Consider the following 19790-nt stretch of genomic DNA (forward strand, 5'->3'; position numbering starts at 1 on the left):
TTAAATGATGTCCAGCTTTAGTATAATGATAATGCTTTATGCTTTGGACTGTTTGGATTACAAATATGTTTGGGGTTTTTATTTGACATATAGGATTCTATACTGAAATAGTAAGATTCAAACACAGGATCTTGTGCATACATACTATGAAAGTACTCTAATCCACATCATTAGCCTACTTCTTAGGTGCTAAATTCCTAGAAACCAGTTGCTGAGAGGGAGGAATGATGAGTAAAGGAGTCAAGACCTGGCTGGTGAAACCCACAGAGGCAGCTGACCTGAACAAGGGGTAGCCCTTCAACCCCACACTGGTGACAGAGAGGCTAGCATGGGACTGACCCAGACCCCCTGAACGTGTGTGTCAGTGAAGAGGCCTTGCAATCTATGGGGCCTTGGATAGTAGACCAGTATTTAGCCTGGTGTAGAAATGGACTTTGGGAGCCTATTCCTTAAGGACGGATGCCGTCTCAGCTTGGACACATGGGGGAGAGTCTAGGTCCTGCCCAGGATAATATGACAGCCTTTGAAGATTCCCCATGGAGGGCCTCACACTTCCTTAGTAGTGGAGAGGGAATGGGGTGGAGGGTTAAGGAGGTTTGTGGGGGGCAGGAGAGGAGGGGAGAGTAAGAGAGTTAGGATTGACCTGTCAAGCAAGCTTGTTTCTAATTTAAATAAACTTTTCAAAATGAAAAAAAAGATAATTGAAAAAAAGACAAATAATGAAAGGGTCAGAGACTCAACTAAATAATTAATGATTCAAATCAGAAATTTCTTAGCATTCAGAAACAGTAAGAGCTCCATAATCAGAGTAATTGTTTGGAAGCCCAACTCAAATGGTCTTCTCCATTCTTGTTTCCTGGCTCTTCATTTCTCCAAGTAAATAGTGAGACAACTTGCACTATTCCTTGTGTATCTTGGCTAAATTGGAATCTTATATAATGACAACATTCCTTCTATTGTTCATTTGAGCCTCCTTTCTTTCCTACACTGACCACAGCCTGATTCATCTCGGACTCCTGCACTGCACTTACCACAATAACCTTCACAAAGCTAGTGCTTAGTATTCAACCCACTTAATGGCTCTTCAGAAAGATATCCTGATTCACAGCATGTGGGATGTACAGCAGAAAAAAAGGAACAGAAAGCATAAAGATGAGGAGCAAAGCAAAAATACAAGATGAGACAGGACAAAGACCTGAGTTCCCCCACTGAAAGGAGAGAAATGCATGAGAGAAGAGGAGAAGGACCAGGACACACAATGACTGGCATCAATTCTGCCTTCAGATCAACAGTTGTTCATATGAATGCAGGCATGTGTGTGTGTTTCTATGTCACTAGTAGGTATGTGTATGCATTCTCCTATACTCCATTATTCATGAGTTAATATAATACTTAACTACTGCACTCTTAATGGGAGTCCCCATCCATTTAGCTCTTCTAATAGGATTCAATTCATGGAAAGGCATAATATACATGGGGACATTTTAAAACACTTTCATGTGATGAGTACTTTAAGACAGCTTAACACGTAGGTAATAGAAGTTAAATCAGTTTGAATGAGCACTTTATTGGGAAGAGTTAGTGGTGTAATTATGGGATACTTTAAGACAATAGCTATTTTAAGAGTTAAACAGAAATGTGGTGTTTATTTAAATTACATAGTTGCTGAACTCTAATTATGCTTCCAAAACACGTTTTTAAAGTTTACTTAATCTTTTCTTAGTCAACATCAAACACAGAAAACTCCAATATGTGCAGTTAATGACTAACGTTACAGGAACAAAATGTACCAAACATGCTGACATCTTTTCCTAGCTCTCACATACATATTTTGTTGGGCTGTCAATATTTAAAAAGAATAAATGAAAAACAAATCCAGAGGTCAGCTGCTGCAGTAGTGCAGATAATCTAAAACAAGTTTGTCTGTAAACACATGGAAGGTGTCAGGATGTATAAGCAAAGATCAGTGACATCTCTATTTTACCAGTCTCAGTGCTAGCAAGCTTTCTTGCACTGCTCACAAACAGGACAAAAGACTTGAGAGCCATCTCTACTTAGAGAAACAACTTTCTTGAAGTACAACATCTAAAACAAACAAACAAATCAGATAGTCTAAATCTATGCTATGGATAACTGTAGCTGAATAAACATCCTTAATCATTTTCCACAAGATGACAAGTGTGGCGTTGTTAAAACTAACAGAAAAAATACCATACAGTTATTTGAAGGAGAACTTGAAAAGTATATGTCACTCTCATATCATTATGAAATTACAGTGTGGACAGAAAACTAACAAAGCAAGTTAATTGCATTAGGATAACATTGAACACAATGGATAGTATGCTGCAGGCACATAAATTTGTGTGAAAGCAGATGTGAATAGTGTTTGAAGAAACACAACCACTGGCATAAGACAAATAGAGGTTATGAGTTTACAATAAAAGCTGTAGTCGTAAATATAGTCTGCGCATGTATCTCAGGACTAAATACACAATGCTGAAGGAAGACTGAATTTAACTATGGTGTCTATGAACTTCACAATAAATCATAAAGTGTATAATTTTAATTAACATTATTTAAAAATGCCACCTGTACTTCTTCCATAGGAACTTTCTAATCTCAATTACAATAAGTTGACAATAGGTTTAGGTATATATATATATATATATATATATTAGGTATACATGGGCTCACATTGCCTGCCCTATACCTGAAATGGGTAAATTCAAAGCTCAAGAGTCAAAGCTTGAAAAATTATGACTGTCACTTCTGGGGGTAGGGAATACTTATGCCAGTCCTGTTGTTATGTAACACTCTTCTGAATACCTGATTTTTGACAAAGAAGATAAAATTATACAATGGAAAAAAGAAAGCATTTTCAAGAAATGGTGCTGGCAAAACTAGATGCTGTCATGTGGAAGACTAAAGATAGTTCCATATCTATCGCCATGCCCAAAACTTATATCAAAATGGATCAAAGACCTCAACATGTATCAAGCTATACTGAATCTCCTGGAAGAAAAAGTGGGAAGTACCCATGAACAAATTTGTACGGCAGACCACATCCTGAAAATAACACCAGTAGCAGACACTGAGATCCACAATTTATAAATGGATAATCCTGAAACCTTGAAGTTTATGTAAGGCAAAGAACACAGTCAACAAGAAAAAGACTGTTCCCTACAGAATGGGAAAAGATATCCATCAACCCCATATCTGGCAGAGGGCTGATTTCCAAAATATACAAAGAACTCAATAAACTAGACAATAAAACACCAAATAACCCACTTAAAAATGGAGAACAGATATAAATAGAGAATCTCAACAGAGAAATATCAAATGGCTAAAAGGCACTTAAGGAATTGCTCAACATCCTTAGCCTCAAGGAAATGCAAATCAAAACAGCTGTGAGATACAATGTTACACCTGTCAGAACGGGTAAGAAATCAAAAACACTAATGAAACCTTATGCTGGAGAGGATGTGGAAGAAGGGGAATATTCTTCAGTTGCTGCTGGGAGTGCAAACTTCTACAGCCACTTTGGAAATCAGTATGGTGGTTTCTCAGAAAATTGGGAACTGATCTACGTCAAGGACCAGGAATCTCACTCTTGGGCACTTACCCAAAGGATAAATACCCATACCATGAAGACATCTGTTTAACTATGTTCATAGCATTAATTGTAATAGCAAGAACCTGGAAGTAATCTAGATGCCACTCAACCTAAGAATGGATCAAGAAAATGTGGCACATTTACACAATTGAATACTTATCAGTGAAAAAAAAACAAAAAGCAGTGACATCTTGGAATTCACAGGCAAATCGATAGAACTAGAAGAAACCATCATGAGTGAGGTAACTCAGACACAGAAAGACAAAGATGGTATGTACTCACTCATAAGTGGATATTATACATAGAGCAAAGGAAAACCAGACTATAATTCACAACCGCAGAGAAGCCAGGAAACCTAAGAGAGACATGCATGGACCCCACCCCCACCCAAGAAGGGGAAAGGGACAAGATCTCATGAGTACATTGGGAGTATGGGCAGAGAGGGGAGGGAGGGAGGGAGAAGGGGAGAGGGTAGGAGAACTTGAGGGATCAGGAAAGCTGAGTTGGGGGAAGGACAGATAAGAAGAGCAAGGAAAGCAATACCTTGATAAAGGGAGCTGTTATGGGGTTAATGAGAAACCTGACACTATGGAAATTCCCATGAATCTACAGGAATGATCTCAGCTAAGAGTCTAAGCAAAAGTGTTCTGTAGTTAAGGAAAATAGGATCATTTTTCAAAAATTTAAAATCTTATTCTAGTCAATATAAACATGTTATTCTCTTCCACATGAAAATATGGCAATGTGCATGTGTCCTAATTTTGGTTTCTTCTTATTTTACACAGGACAGCTTACAAAAAAAAACAGTGTATATGAGACTAAAATATGAAACTACCTTTATGAAAGTTAAATATCAACTTGAATTTATAGCAATGGTTTTTAAAGCTGTAGAATATTCAAGGGAGAAGAGAATTATTTTTTGTCCAACATATTGTATGTAACATACTGCTTTAGAAAATTGGTAATCTTCAAAACTATACTACAGAGGATGATTTAGCTAGATTTTGTATTCTAAAATTTACTAATTACAGGATATATTTTATATATTGAATGTCAGTATTATTTTGCATTAGTAAAATTTTTAAGATTGGTTTCTGAGTCTTATACAACAATATTTGGGTGTTTTGAATATTTTGAAATAAATTTATGATTGAGGGACAATGTCACAATTTTTTATATTAATAAAAGCAACTGAATTCCCTTATCCAAGTTCAGCAAAAGATACACACAGTATATGCAACTGTTGCCGTATAGTTTGTGTTTTTCTATCTTTTCCCAGTAAGCCTTTTTGTTATCCATATATATTTTTGTGGGTACTGTGCAGATGTGAAAGGGTGACCAGAGGAGGTGTCAGATCTCTGCAGCTGGAGTGATAGGAACTTGTAAGTTACCTGGCATATAATTATATAAATTCTCCTCTTTCTTCTGCTCCTTTTAATCCTTCTTCTGGCCAGACCAGCTCCCCGTTTACTCTGCTTTTATATATACATATGTACTAATAGATTTAAATTATATATGCTAATATAATGTAAAATAAAATAAAAATAGTGAATTTCCCTTTACCAGGGGAGCTCCTTATTGAGATTGTTTTAAAAAATAGGTATGAATGAGCATTATCAAATAAGCTGTCATACTGGGAACTCTTTCAAAATTCAGTAATATAATTTTAATATTGGTTGTTCTTACAGTTTCTATGGGAATATATTAACCCATAAAAATTAGGTAGAAGAACCATGAGAATCCAATTATAAGAATTAAGAATATGAATCTTCTTACTCAGAAAAAGATCTGTTTGTCTTTTGACACTGGTGTAATTTTACCTCAACATTTAAAAAGAATTTGGGAATAAGCAGGTGCAGACATGGATGCCTGTGATCTCAGTTCTTGGGAGATGAAGGCTGAATGATCAGAATCAAAATAGTGAATTTATAGTCAATCTATGTTACATGAGCCCCTGTCTCAAAACAAAAGCAAAGTATTTAAGTATATTACTTCAAGAATAATTCATACAAAATATAGCTTATTGTTACCTGCCAGGCAGCCAATGAACGAAAGTAGGATCAACTGTTTCCATGACAACATCATCTTTATTGCCAAAAGCAAGAGTAACTCTTGTCTAGTCTCTGATGAATAGAATGCTTTGTCTTCAGGTAAATCCTTTAATCTGTAAAATATATGTAAAAGAATTTAGGCTTTTAAAAACCAGTTCCTCTTAAAGAGAGATTTTCTTATTTCTTTTAAACTTTTCATCATTCACAGAAACTCACATCCTCAGATAAAACATATCTTTTTCTGTTATTCAAAATGGAGAATGTTTTAAATGCAGACACTTAAACACTGTATGCAACTGACAGAAATATGCAGGCAGTTCATATAACTTAAAAACTCACAGTGATAAAATATTAACTACTAACACATTAAATTTTAAAACTTTTGCTAGATAATTGCAACAAATAAAATATTAACCTGAATTCAAATTTCTTTCATTTTATCTAATGATCACATTTTAATAATCCTAAAGGAGATAAAGAAGAAGTTTTAAATTAGGATTAGGATTTTCCCAAATTCTGAATCCATAACCAGACATACAAATACGTACAAAGTATTGTCAAAGTTCATTTTTAAGCATATGTTTGTTGTCAGAGACAAGTCAGAAAGGTTCCCCCATACATATATGTGTGTGTGTGCGTGTGTGTGTGTGTGTGTGTGTGTGTGTGAAAACATGGAAAATACTAATGAAGCCGATTGTTCAGTCTGAGAATCTTGTAAACTGTACCACACTTAAGCCTTCTTGAACCTTCTGAAACTAAGATGTACTTGTGGGGAAGTAATTATCTGAAAGCCCTGTGTTATTTTGAGTGGCCCTGTGAAACTAAGATGTTTGGTTAATGATCAATAGATAAGATACCCACACCTAAAATTAGACAACCTTCTACTAAGGAACTCAGAAACTCAACTTGTACCAAGCAGCAGAACAGATATATTTAAAGTCTGCCACTTTAAGAAAGAAGTGTGTCATGACCACCTCAACCATCAAGGAAGATGCAACTCAGGAACCCTTCTTTTTTATTTTATTTTTTTTATTTTATTTTCCAGTTTAAATTTAGATAAGAATCAAGGTTGCTTCACAAGTCAGTTCCAGGTCCCTCTCCCATTTCCTCCCTTCCTCCCGTGCCCTCCCCCCCCGTTATCCCCTCATTTCTCCAGGGAGGGTGAGGCCCTCCATGGGGGTGTCCATAGTGTGTCATTTCATATAGGGCAGGGCCTAGACCCTTTCCCAAGAGTTCAGGGTGAGAGTGCACCTCACATTGTTCTATGGGAGTCCAAAGTCCGTGTGTATACTTGGGATGGGTACTGATCTGCTGCCCAAGGCTCAATAGAATCCCTAGGCCTCTTCACTGACACCCAGATTCAGGGGGTCTTGATCAGTCCCATGCTGGCTTCCCAGGCTAATGCCTGGGATTCAAGAGTTAACCTTTGTCTGGTCAGCTGTTTCTGGGGGTTAAACCAGCCCAGTCTTAATCCCTTTGATCATCAGTCCTCCCTCTCTGTTACTGGCTTTCTTGAGTTCAGCTCAGTACTTAACCAAGGGAGTCTGCTTCTTCTTCGATCAGCCACTAAATAAAGTTTCTGTTTCCCAGACTCTCTTGCCATAGGATTGTAGGCTGGCACTCCCCAGATCTATGTCTAAAATCCATATATGAGAGAGTACATGCCATGTTTCTCTTTTTGTGACTGGGTTACCTCACTCAGGATGGTTTCTTCTAGTGTCATCCATTTGCCTGCGAATCTCATGATTCCATTATTTTTTTCTGCTGAATAGTACTCCATTGTGTAGATGTACCACATTTTTATAGACAGTTTATTCAGGACCTTGATGAACAATGCGGAGGCAGCCACGGGAGAAACCCCTCCTGCTCCCTAAATAGCCGAGGCCAGCCAACCCTGAGCAGCCACGTGTGTGCAAGCCATAGGTGCAACAGAGCGCATAAGCAATCTGATGATCATCTGATGATCATGGCATGACCCTGGTGGGATAGTGGCATGCCAAATAAGGAGTTGTTTGTTACTGAGAGCACTCGGATGGTGGAAGGCTGAAGCGGGGCCATCTTTAAGGCGCAGTGTGGCACAGCTCTCCACATAAGTGAACAACTCAGATTTTGCTTCTCCTGGCCGGGATGTTTTAGCTATCACTGGGCCAGAGAAACAAAGCCCAGGTTCCTTTCCACAGTGTCTCTCAACAACTGGTTTGTGGGGACAGGTGTATGTCACCTAATCAGATACTATGTAAATCTATAATTGTGTCAAGGGAGAAAATTTTACACTTGCATTGTGTACTTAGTACGTTAAACTAGCCCTTCTATGTGTATTGATGTGTAGTTGTATAGTAAGTGTTTTATGGTGAGAAGAGATGTAATTATACCCAGATTCCAGGAAGTTGAGACACTAAATTTGTATATATCTGGAAATCTTGATCAGATAGAAATGCAACTGATAACAACTCTTCAGATCTAATCATGTGACCTTGATCTATTCTCACTAAGTACCCCAGTATTACTAATTACAAATGCCTTTGTTTGAGAATCCCCCTAATACAAACATTGCACAAGGAATTTAAGGCAAGTCCTTTACTTAGAAAGTAGAAGACCATTCAGGGGTAAAAAACCATTCAGGGGAGGTAGGGGTAGTAAAGCCAGGGAGGAAAGGGAAGGCAGCCAACAAGGATACTGCAGGAAGCCTCCTGCTATACTACTTTGAGCAAATTCATTGAATGCCATTGGGGAAATCATGATGTACAGCCTGTGATGGATGAATATTTGCCTGAAAGACATTTAAACTTTTCAAAGGAGCTGAGGCTCCTACATATGTTAAACCTCACTATGATCATGTGAGTAGTGCTCTATAATAGAGCTTGAGGTCAGGGATGGTGATGCCTCCGGACTTTGCCTTGTTGAACAGGGTGGTTTTGGCTGTCCTGGGTCTTTTGTTTCTCCATACAAAATTGATTATTGTTCTTTCAAGGTCTGTGAATAATTGTGCTGGGATTTTAATGGGGATTGCATTGAATCTGTAGATTGCTTTTGGCAGGATTGCCATTTTTACTACATTGATCCTACCTATCCAAGAGCATGGGAGATCTTTCCATTTTCTGAGGGCTTCTTTAATTTCTTTCTTTAAAGATTCAAAGTTCTTGCAATACAGGTCTTTCACTTGTTTGGTTAGTGTTACCCCAAGTTATTTTATGCTGTTTGTGGCAATTGGACTTTGGATTCCCATCCAACAATGTGAGGTGCACTCTCACTCTGAACTCTTGGGGGAGGGTCTAGGCCCTGCCCTGTATGAAATGACAGACTATGGACACCCCCATGGAGGGCCTCACCCTCCCTGGGAAAATGAGGGGATAATGGAGGGGGTTGGGAGGAGGGCACGGGAGTAGGGGAGTAGGGGAGGGAAAGGGAGAGGGACCTGGAACTGACTTGTGAAGCAACCTTGTTTCTTATCTAAATTTAAACTGAAAAAGAAAAAAAAGAAAAAAAACAAAATAAGATAACAGAACATAGGTGTTATTATGTGAGAAATGGGAAAAACTAGGGGTGAGGGACTTTATCATTGGAGGAGGAAGAGCAAGAAACATTAAGGAAGAGGGAAAAAGAGCGATAAAGATGGCAAGGACTGCTGAAATAGTCAGAAGGAAACATTTTATTTTATGTTTAGTTAAAACCACATATATAATAGACATACACATATGTATGTATGTATATATGTATCTGTCTATATATATAGTTGTTGGAAAGAAATTATGTCACTTGGGGTAATCATGTGCCCTGCAATGGCTATAGAATATCTAATAAAATTATGATACCAAGCATAGGAAACCTCCCCTTGACATTGTTGGTCATGGATTATAAGAGATTTCCAAAACAATATAAGCTATTGCCTTTGCCCATGGATGTCTTCTAAAGCTTGAAATTAAGACCCTATTGTTGCAGACACCATATACTTAGGAAATAGGAGTTTGACAAATCAAGTTGGAACTGACCTGGATGTTGTCTCCCTGATGACTGGCTCTGATATATAGGAAGTGTCTCTACAACCTGCCAAGGGAGCATAACAACCTGTATTCCTACTATGTTAATTTTCATAAGAATGTACCCTTATATATTTGACTACTTTGTTCTCATTTGGTGGACCAGTTTGAGAAAGATTAGGAGGTTTGGTTCCACAACAAGTGTAACACTTGGGGCAGATGTTTGATCTTTCTGTCTTCTCCTTGTTGGATGTGAAGTATCAGCTGCTGTTTCACCTCCTCGCCATATGTCTGCCATTATGAAATTTGATCCTCCAAAACCATAAGACCAGTTAAACACTTTCTTTCATAAGCTGCCTTTGTCATAGTGTTTGATAACAGCAATAGAAAAAGTAACTAATATACCTTCCCATCTGTACAGCCTTGTACTACAACAATGACTGGCCTGGCAAGATAGTCGCATTGGTGCAACAGTAGTAGTTATATCCTGGATGCCTTCAGTCATGGTGTGTTTGGACTTTAACTCCACTCAATAGGAAAGAATTCACTCCTGACACAGCAAATCTAGTCAACTACTCATGGCTGGAGAGGTCATAGTCCCTTTTTGTAAAGCAATGTAATTTCTAACTTATCTTTATATCCACAGATAAGTGTATCTCTTACCCATCATCAAAGTTTTTTTAAAGATGGAGACTATTACAGAGGTTCAAAGCTGTTGAGAACGCAGATAATAACTGACTGTTGGGGGACCTGATATATCTCCATTGCAGCCTCTATAACCAAGGTGCAGGGAAAAATAAAAAAGCAGGAAACACAGAAAGATTGTAAGAGTCAGAATATCAGGACACTTGTTCCTAGTTTCTTCTATATGTAACAAGGAAGCTGAACCCATGAAGTCTCAAAAATAATATTGCCTGAATATGATCATAATAATTATATCACCAGTAGACAGGTGATATTCCATAAGCTCGCTCCCCTAGATGAAGAGCTATAGATAGTCAATGGTTTGCTCAGAAAGAAAGAATTGGTCAATATCAGACACAGATTGTCTAATCACAGTAGCTGAATCTTGCAAATATGTACATATAAGCAAAGCAAATGGCTTTAATAGATTACATATACATGTGTGGTTTATAGATAGATAATGCATATATGTATGGATCTGCAGCAGTAGTGATGAGAAAAGATATCATGAATTTTGGAGGTTTACAGGAGGAATTGGAACAGAAGAAAGGCAAGAATGAAGCAGACACAGTACTCATGTATGAGGTTCTCAAAACAAGTATTAACAAAAGAATAAAGCCCTTTGAAAAGTCAATGGAATCATAACAGGGAGTGGTATAATTAGATTTTTAACAAACATTTAAAAACATAAATATTCTGAGTTGTATTTATCTTTGAAAGTTAAAAACACAATTTTTCAGTATTGCAATTTTAGTCATGCCCACAAATTCATAGAAGTTAGAAACTGTACACTATACAAACTATAAAACTTAAGAGCAAATATAGGTTAATACATATATACAAATATTATATATATATAATATTATATAAATCTTGAGGATTTTTCATCTCATTATAGAGGACTCTTAATTAAGTTGCTTATCTCTAATCATTATTGTGTTGTTAATGTTGGCTGCTGATTTCATAAATAATGAAGGTAATTAATAAAAATCACAACTTGATTTTTCAAATTGCCAAGTATTGTCATAGAGAACAGACATAGTACTGCTCATCCCAGTTCTGAAATCATAAAGCTAAAATAAGTACAAAAGAAGTTACTGAGGCAATACAAGTACAAATATAAAAAAAAATGTCATCTGCCACAATAAGAATAGTCTGCTTTTCACAGGAATCTTTTAAAACAAAGGGGAAAAAAACAGATATCCTTTGGAATTTTCCATGCTAACAGTCATTTACATTGGGAGGATAAAGCTTAATTTATTTACAACACATTCCCCATGGCAGTCTTTAAATAGCTCCCAAATTTAATAGATATTGACAAATATAATTGTTAATGTCAGTTGAACTAAAAAATTGCTAGACCTTGGACTTAAAACAAAAGTGCCCTAAATAGTTGTTCCTGGTTGAGCTAAAAGGAGAAAGAGACATTTGTGGCTTTTGTCATCCACTTTAGAAAATTGCTATCAAGACTGTGAACCATGAAATATTGATATATATTATTTCAAATATAAACAAACAATTTTGAATGTTGTCTTGGAAAACACTCAGAGTTTATCCTCTTTGGGATGAAAGAACTGAGACTTCTTTTCTACTACAGTAATAAATACCTCACATCTTCAGGTGCAATGATAAAATAATCAGCAGCCATTCTGAGTAAAAAAAACTACACAACAGCACCACCTCTAACACTCACAAATAATCAACTTCAAGTTTCCAGACTCAAACCCCATCAATATGCTGCTCTATACTCCTCTCTCTCACTCTCCCTCCCTCTGTTCCCCTTGCTTTGTGTGAACACGCACAGACACACATACACACCTTTGGGAAAGCTTGAGACATTTTTTACTGTAAATTATATAGCCATTATTATTTAGAGACTGATTCCTATGAGAATTATTTGCACAGTGAAGGCTTTGGAGTATACATCAGTAACTTCTCTCAGAACTTAACTAGAGAATCATGGGATCAACTACGAATGACTTCATTTTATTGAAAAAATTAATAATATAATCATAACAATCATAATCATGAGTCATGCTAGATTAGAAACCAAGAATCCTGAATCTACTTTGCTTTTATTCATCATCACCCTTAACGTCAACATCACCATCATCATCATCATCACCACCACCATCATCATCCATTCCTTCATTTATAATCTGTACATTTTCCAGAAATACTTTGGCCCCTCTGCATACTAACTTTGACTTCTTCCTGTTGGAACCAGCCTGGTTGGTAAGAGGACATGTAAACAGTTCTGGGCTACAAGTCCAAGGTGACTCACAGCTTCCCTCATGACTCTGCAGTTTGGAAACCAGAATGTTCCCTTTTTGATGTGAACTTTGACACCAGCAATTATTTAGTGCCACACAGATCATAACTAAGGCAAATGACAATGGAAGTCATCTCCTGCTCTGGAGGACAACTATGTCAATTCAGCTTCCATCCTTTGATCCTTTGTCAGTCTCAACACTGATCTTAAACGCTATGGGATTTATCATGAACTAGATTGTAATCTGCAAAAACTGTGATTACAACTTTTTGTACACTAGTAGTCCCATTTCAGCACTAGCCAAATAGAGATACAATCCCACCACTAAACCAGTATTTCTCAACCTTCCTAATGCTGTGACCCTTAAAAAGAGTTCCTCATGTTGTGGTGACCCCAACCACAAAAGAATTTTTGTTTCTACTTCATAACCTTAATGTTTCTACTGCTATAATTATAGTGCAAATATCTGATAGGAAGATCATCTGATATGTGACCCCTGTGAAAGGGTCATTCAACACACCCAAGGGGTCACAGAATTCTTTAAGCTGAAAATAATTTGTTACATAGACATATTTATGGATATATGTGTTCATGGTACAATTCTGCATATCCAGAAATTTATTTCCTTTTATGTATAAAAATTTATATAAATGGACCTTTAGAGCTTGTTTGAAGGTTCTAGCAGGAGAGCGCACCTACTCGTATACCCTTGACCAAAGACCGGTTGTCTATTGAGGAAGGTCGTCCCATTCGACTGAGCATGCAACTTCAGGAGTGACATACATGGAGAGGTGAGGGAGGAAGGGGACATCCTCCGCCTAGCCAGCCAGATCAGCTGAATCAATCCTGGCGATCAATGGGGTGACAGATGTCACAGTCAGATCGACCTCTTATCCTAGAACCTTCATCCAGTGACTGATGGAAGCAGAGACAGATACTCACAGCTAAACACTGAACTGACCCTCTGGAACCCAGTGACAGATATGAAGGATTGATGAGAAAAGGGGTCAAGACCATGCTGGTGATACCCACAAACTGGACAAGGGGGAGCTCTTGAACCCCAGACTGATGGCTGAGTGGCCAACAGGGGAATGATACAGACTCCATGAATACAGTATCACTGAGGAGGCCTCAGAAATCCCTGCGGCCTTGGGTAGTAGATTAGTGTACACCATGGCGTACAAATGAACTTTGGGAGCTCATCCCATATGGAGGGATGCTCTCTCAGCCTGGACACATGGGGAAGGGCCTAGATCCTGTCCTGGATGAAATGACAGACTCGGGAAATCCCCCCAAGGAAGGCTTCACCCTCCCTGGGGAATGATGTGGGGATTGGGCTAGGGGAGGTTGGTGGAAGAACAAGGGAGGAGGAGTGGGAGAGGGAGCTATAACTGACATTTGAAGCATGCATGTTTCTAATTTAAATTAAAACATTAAAAAAGAAACTAATATAAACTAAGAAAGGAAAAGTAAAATAGAAATTTTAAAAATTGTAGTAAATTTTAATATTGCCATTTATTCAAAACAAATTTTATGAAAACAAAAAAGAACATTCCTGAGAAGTTTATCACCAAAAGCTTTACAACATAATTACTTATTAATTAGTTTAACATCCTGTGAGACAACACATTACTAGCATCCTATTATGTTTTACTTTTGGTTTTTCTCGAAATACCTACATATATAAAGTAGCAAGCAGAATCATATGTATACTGGTTGGTGTGTCAGTTATAAAAGCAAAATACATTGTCTGGATACTGAGTTGTGTAGGGAGAGATCTATGTACCTGTAGTGCTGACCATATTTGTTTGGGTGCATTCACAGGTACACAGAACTTACCCAAGATAAAAGAGCTAGGGGGAGGAGACTTTCTCTTTGGGTTCTGATTTCAGCTGAAGAGTAGCATGCGGACCTTTGATTCTTGGCTTTTCATATAAGTGACTTCTCTCTCAATACAATATCATAGGGCATCCCTATTTGTGTATCTCGATATTTCTGCATTAGAGTTGCCTTATTTCAGAACCTTTTTCACTTTGTCCTTAATTTAGAATTCTCCAAAACCAATGTCAACGATAAAATGTCAGGGGGAAAATTGCCAAGACAATTTTTTCAATAGGTTCCACTAGTTTCATTCAAGGGCAAGCTGAAAGAGAAGACACAGCTATCAAATTATGACAGTCTATGACCTGTTTCAAAATATGAGCTTCTGAGTCCACTTGACAGTTTTACTTCAGTTTTCCTGCTTTGTTTCAACTTACTTGGCCATTTCCAGGGCATGCTGCCCGGACCACAAAGACAACTTATATTGAAATGTGACTGTGACCGTAACTGCACGTTGCAAGATTCAAGACAAGGCTTTTGTTTTTAAGCAAATCCAAGTTTCAAGGTAAGTCTTCATCATCCAAAAACAGTAAAACTAATGAGTCTCCAAGAGAGCCAAACTTAAGGGATTCTTGGAAATTTTTAGTAAAGGACCCATTTTCCTTTAAAAATTCTAAACAAAACAAAATCAAACCTGGCACAAATAGACTTTTAATGACTAACTTCTAAATTTAATGATAGAAGGAAGATAAAAGATAAATTTCATAATGTATTCATTACATTCATTTTCCAAATTAAACAGTAGCATGAGATGTCTGTCAATTCCCAATATTATAAATGTTGTCTGTGGAGGCTTGATCAAGTCCTGAGTGAATGTGTTTTGTTGATATGAGCATAACCATGTCAACAATTCCGAAGCTTCAGACGCATAGAAAGGAAAAGGACTTCCCCAAGTCAAGCAGAGATGTTGACAGTATACACAGAAAGTACCAACCACATCTTTCTTCTCCCAGATAACCACAGCCTAACACTACTTCCCTATGAGAAGCCCTATCTAGATTAGCTAATGTACCTCCTCCTTCAGCTGGATATAGCAAACATGTTGAGTTCTCAGAATGCTGGAATACCACCATTAGACTGCCCAGCCCACCCAATCCCAGATATTCTGTACTTGGGTCTGTTTATTCCCAGTTGCCTGAGTCAGGTTAATTTAAGAGTAGTTCATGTCAGTTTTTGCTTCTTTCTCCCTTATCCAATGAGGAAGTGCACTAGACCTCATTCCATAGTATGAGGAATAATGTACCTTTACTACACCTGCACAATATTTCTTGATGTCTTGTGCTTACTTAGCATGTAAAAAATATCTTGATAAAGTTATATGATAGAAAGGGCTTTTTACAAAGGCAGTTTTCCTAGTGTCAGGAAGGAACTGAAGAGTAATATAAGAAACATTGGCTTCTTCAGAGTGCTTGTTGCCAGGCATGGGTCTAAGATCTTTCATTGGACAAATCTTTCATTCTCATGACAATCTATGGTGCTTATTCAATTGTCATTTTCATGTTTCAGAAAAGGAAACAGGGAGACATTTGGATTAATATACTTGTCTACAAGAAACAATGATCAAAGCAACTCTGGAGTTAAAACAATTTTTGTCAGATAATAAGTGTCAACTGGAGAACTCAAACAAATTCATTAGCAATACTGAAGTATAATCGGATTATTTGTATACTGGTTTAATATGAGAAATAATGCAACTAATCATTGGAACTAGTCATCTTGGTATCATTTCTGTAGATTTTTGTTGTTCTTCTCCAGAAAGTATTATACTCTTTGTGAAAATGACTTTGGAATGTAACTTTAAGCATTTTCACAATAACCTATCATCTCTATACTAGATATGAATTTAAAAACATGCAAAAATCCTGTTTTAGCTTTAATCAAAACTTTTCAATGAGCTACCAAGTTACAAAACACAGGGCAATAGTGCCTCTGTTAAGTATATTGCTGTTATCTACAGGAAAAACATGTGTCCATATACATTTAAATATGTCCAAGATATTCCTGAAAAGATTCCCCCTGGAAAGAAATTTCCCCGGGGGAAAACAGTGTGCTTTGGAAAAGGATCATTTTAATATTTTATTGAAACTATGCTATTAGATAAGCAGTACCAAAAGTTTAGTGAGTGCGTCTACAATTGTTTCATCTGGGAACAGAGAGAAACAAGATAGATATCATAAAAAGAACTGAAATGGTGTAGCAGATCATAGTTGAATGAATAGCAAGCCTGATGAAGTCTGGAGTTTAAGGTATGGGCAAATGAATAAGACATCTAAGAAATACTGTGAGTTGACCAGTGCCTACCACAAGCAGATTATGTCACAGGAGCAAAGATGACAGAGTGTTTTATTCTGCAAGAAAGTGATGAAAACCATACAAAGAATTAGAATCACAAGGTTCAAGTTGGAATTGAGTATAGATGGGCAGGGACTTTCCTCAAGGGAAGAATACTTGCCTAGCATGAAGAATGCCATGTGTTCCATCCCTAGCAACAAACACACAATGGTAAAAACTAATTTACTACTGTTCAGTAGTCAAGAGAAGAAACAGACTGTGGGATACAGACATTTTCAGATGTCCTGGTCAGCATCTCTTTGGATGACTGCCAGGCTAGTCTCTGGCTCCTTATGTGTCTCTAAGGCAGGGTCACAGAAATGTCGATACCTGGCTGGGCCAGCACTCATTATGCACTACTACATCCTGTGGTTGTATTTTATATGCATGGTTAAATTTAGAAGCTGTGGTGTGATTTTATGGAGTCACTCCACTTGGAAGAGTTCTAAACACCAATGGCTCCATTTCCACTTATCTCCCTCTATGGCCTGTACTGCTCATTTGGCCAGCTCACCCTAAATGCTCTCCAACTACTCACACACATTTAGCAACACTAGTAATTCAATATGGCTCTAATACAGCACTTAAGAGTATCTCTCAGCCTTCGGATATCTAAAGCACAGAAGTTGGACAATAGGTTCTGAATAGATGACAACGATAGATGCGCAATATTAAAGGGGTCAGGACAGGACTCTAAGTGCTTTGTAAACATTAATACAGCATCCCATGAATAAAGTACAGTCAGCCTTTATGTTACATGTTTAGTTTGAGATAATAATTTATACCCACAAATATGGAAAAATATTAACTTCTCATTGGTTATTATTGAAAGGATTTTATAATAAAATAAATGGCATATAATATTGTAAAGTTGTTTCTAAAAAAGCAAAGTACTTTTCACCTTTCTGGTAAAATAAAATAAGAACATATAAAAAAAACACATGGCTCAATAAATTATGCTGAGACAAACCTCTTCTAGCAGGGCCTCATTTTAATAGAAATCCCTCTGCTCTGATGCCACATTCCCTGAAGAGAATGGCTTTCCTGACAAGGAGCTTCCTAGTTACTGGTTTTCAAACTGCAATTTTTGGTAGCCTCGGATTTTTCTTTAAGTTAATTTTTAGTAGGATTTAAGCTATCAAGATATACTGAATTTAATACTGGTTAGTAGTGCTTTGTCTACATGTATAAATATTGGAGTCCTAAAACATTTGGTATTACTTACTGTAAGTACTCATCATAAATATTTTTCAAAATGTATAAGAGACGAAATGCCATATGATTAAATGTGTTGTGCATATACATATTCACACACACATAAGCATATACAATTATATGTGTATATAAAATGTTTACAAAGATTTAACTGCCATTTCCTCAAATATTACATCTATAAAATATTAATGGTAAGTATTATGAAAGTAGTTTATTGTAAGAATTAAGATTGTGATTATATGTGAAGCTTACTCCCTGATATTCAATTATGAATTTTACTGCTCCAGTTTCCAAAAAACTTAATGTAATTGGTACCTTGGCACAAGATAAAGCCTTAAATAATGAATGTACTCAAGCATGGTTCTCTAACTCAATTTAAAGGGAATAACTAACAGTTCTGCAATGCTTACATCATAAAAAGGAGAGAGAAGAAAAACAACAACAACAACACTTGTACTTGCTCAGCTTAGCTGTGTTTCTTCAAGTTGCTTTATCACAGTGAACAGAGTGATTTTGACACCTTTGGAAATGCTAATCATGACTATGAATAGTTATCTGCTTAGAATTCACACCTGTTAGGGGCTGTATCTAGGTGTGTAAAACATTCACTCTATCAACATAGAAGTGTAAATCTAAATTGGGGCAAACTGTGAATTCAGCTTGAATTTATACTTACATGTCTCAATTCCAGCAGGAGGAGCATAGCAAAAGTCTAAGCCTCCACCTCCTTTCACATAAATAAATTATTCAGTTGAGTACACTAGGCCAGACTGAGCATAGAATCTGAGGATGGCAACAGTAAACACACACAAACACGTGCACGCACACACACACACACACACACACACACACACACACACACACAGAGTTTTCTATGACAGTTAATAGTTTTTAATTCCTAGCAAGTAACTATTTAAAACACCAGCTTGAAGTATTTCTGTCAATCAAAATATATCTATTAGTTATAAGAAGGCTATCTGGAAACATACAGCCACAAAGTCTTTTCCATATAAGGCAACAAAAAGTACAAGTGAGCATCATTGCTGTTGGAGAAAACTGCAATGCTGCACAGCAACAATGCAAAATTTCTTAAGTTTCCATTGAGAGAAGTGGGACATTAAGGAGGGTAGGAGGGATAAGGCTTCCCTGCTTTTCAAAGGACAAAATGTCTATTACTCCAATTGCAATAAAATGCACTCATGTTTTATTCAAAGAGAAAGTTCTAATCCTTTCACAATTATGCACCTGTAAGAAGCAAAACAGTAACAAAAGACCAGACGAGAGGCTAAGCCCCTCTTAGTGACTTGTCCAGCCCTGTCCTAGCCTCAGACCACAAGAGCCTCTTCTCATGATTTCATCTGGCCAAAAAAATTTCCATGTTTGATATATATCCTTTGCTAAATACTTAGAAGATGTGTAAATACTGATAGGGAAAGTTTGAATATCTTAGGGAAAGCTAAAGTAAGAACTAAGAGCCCACATACATCATTCACATATCAATCACCAAAGTGGGCTCATGGCCACAGGCCCTAAGCCTGACTTACAGGGTAGAGACTAATTTAAGAAGGTGGCACATGCCTCAGCAGATAAAAGAGGGAATCAGAATACCACACTATCCCTTCACTTCCAGAATCCTCCCAGACATATATTGCAGCTGGCCTGTGGGTAATTAGTCCTTCCTGCTTCTCAGACTCTCCTGTAACAACCCATTCTTTCAACATTCGAACCCATATCATAATTTGAAGGACACGCGTATGTCCATTCCA

At 37.2% G+C, this 19790-nt stretch overlaps 1 protein-coding gene across 1 annotated transcript in view; it reads right to left on the bottom strand.

Annotated features, from left to right (window-relative positions):
• Positions 1–19790, bottom strand: part of Cntn3 (contactin 3) — a 373360-nt gene that overhangs the window by 280901 nt on the left and 72669 nt on the right. The window contains exon 2 of the mRNA XM_005071216.4: positions 5644–5777. Coding sequence (XP_005071273.1) covers positions 5644–5698 — 55 coding nt within the window. The 5' untranslated portion in view covers positions 5699–5777. The remainder of the gene's footprint in view (positions 1–5643; positions 5778–19790) is intronic.

Source organism: Mesocricetus auratus, unplaced genomic scaffold, assembly GCF_017639785.1.
Source record: "Mesocricetus auratus isolate SY011 unplaced genomic scaffold, BCM_Maur_2.0 Super-Scaffold_100676, whole genome shotgun sequence".
NCBI classification, from domain to species: domain Eukaryota; kingdom Metazoa; phylum Chordata; class Mammalia; order Rodentia; family Cricetidae; genus Mesocricetus; species Mesocricetus auratus.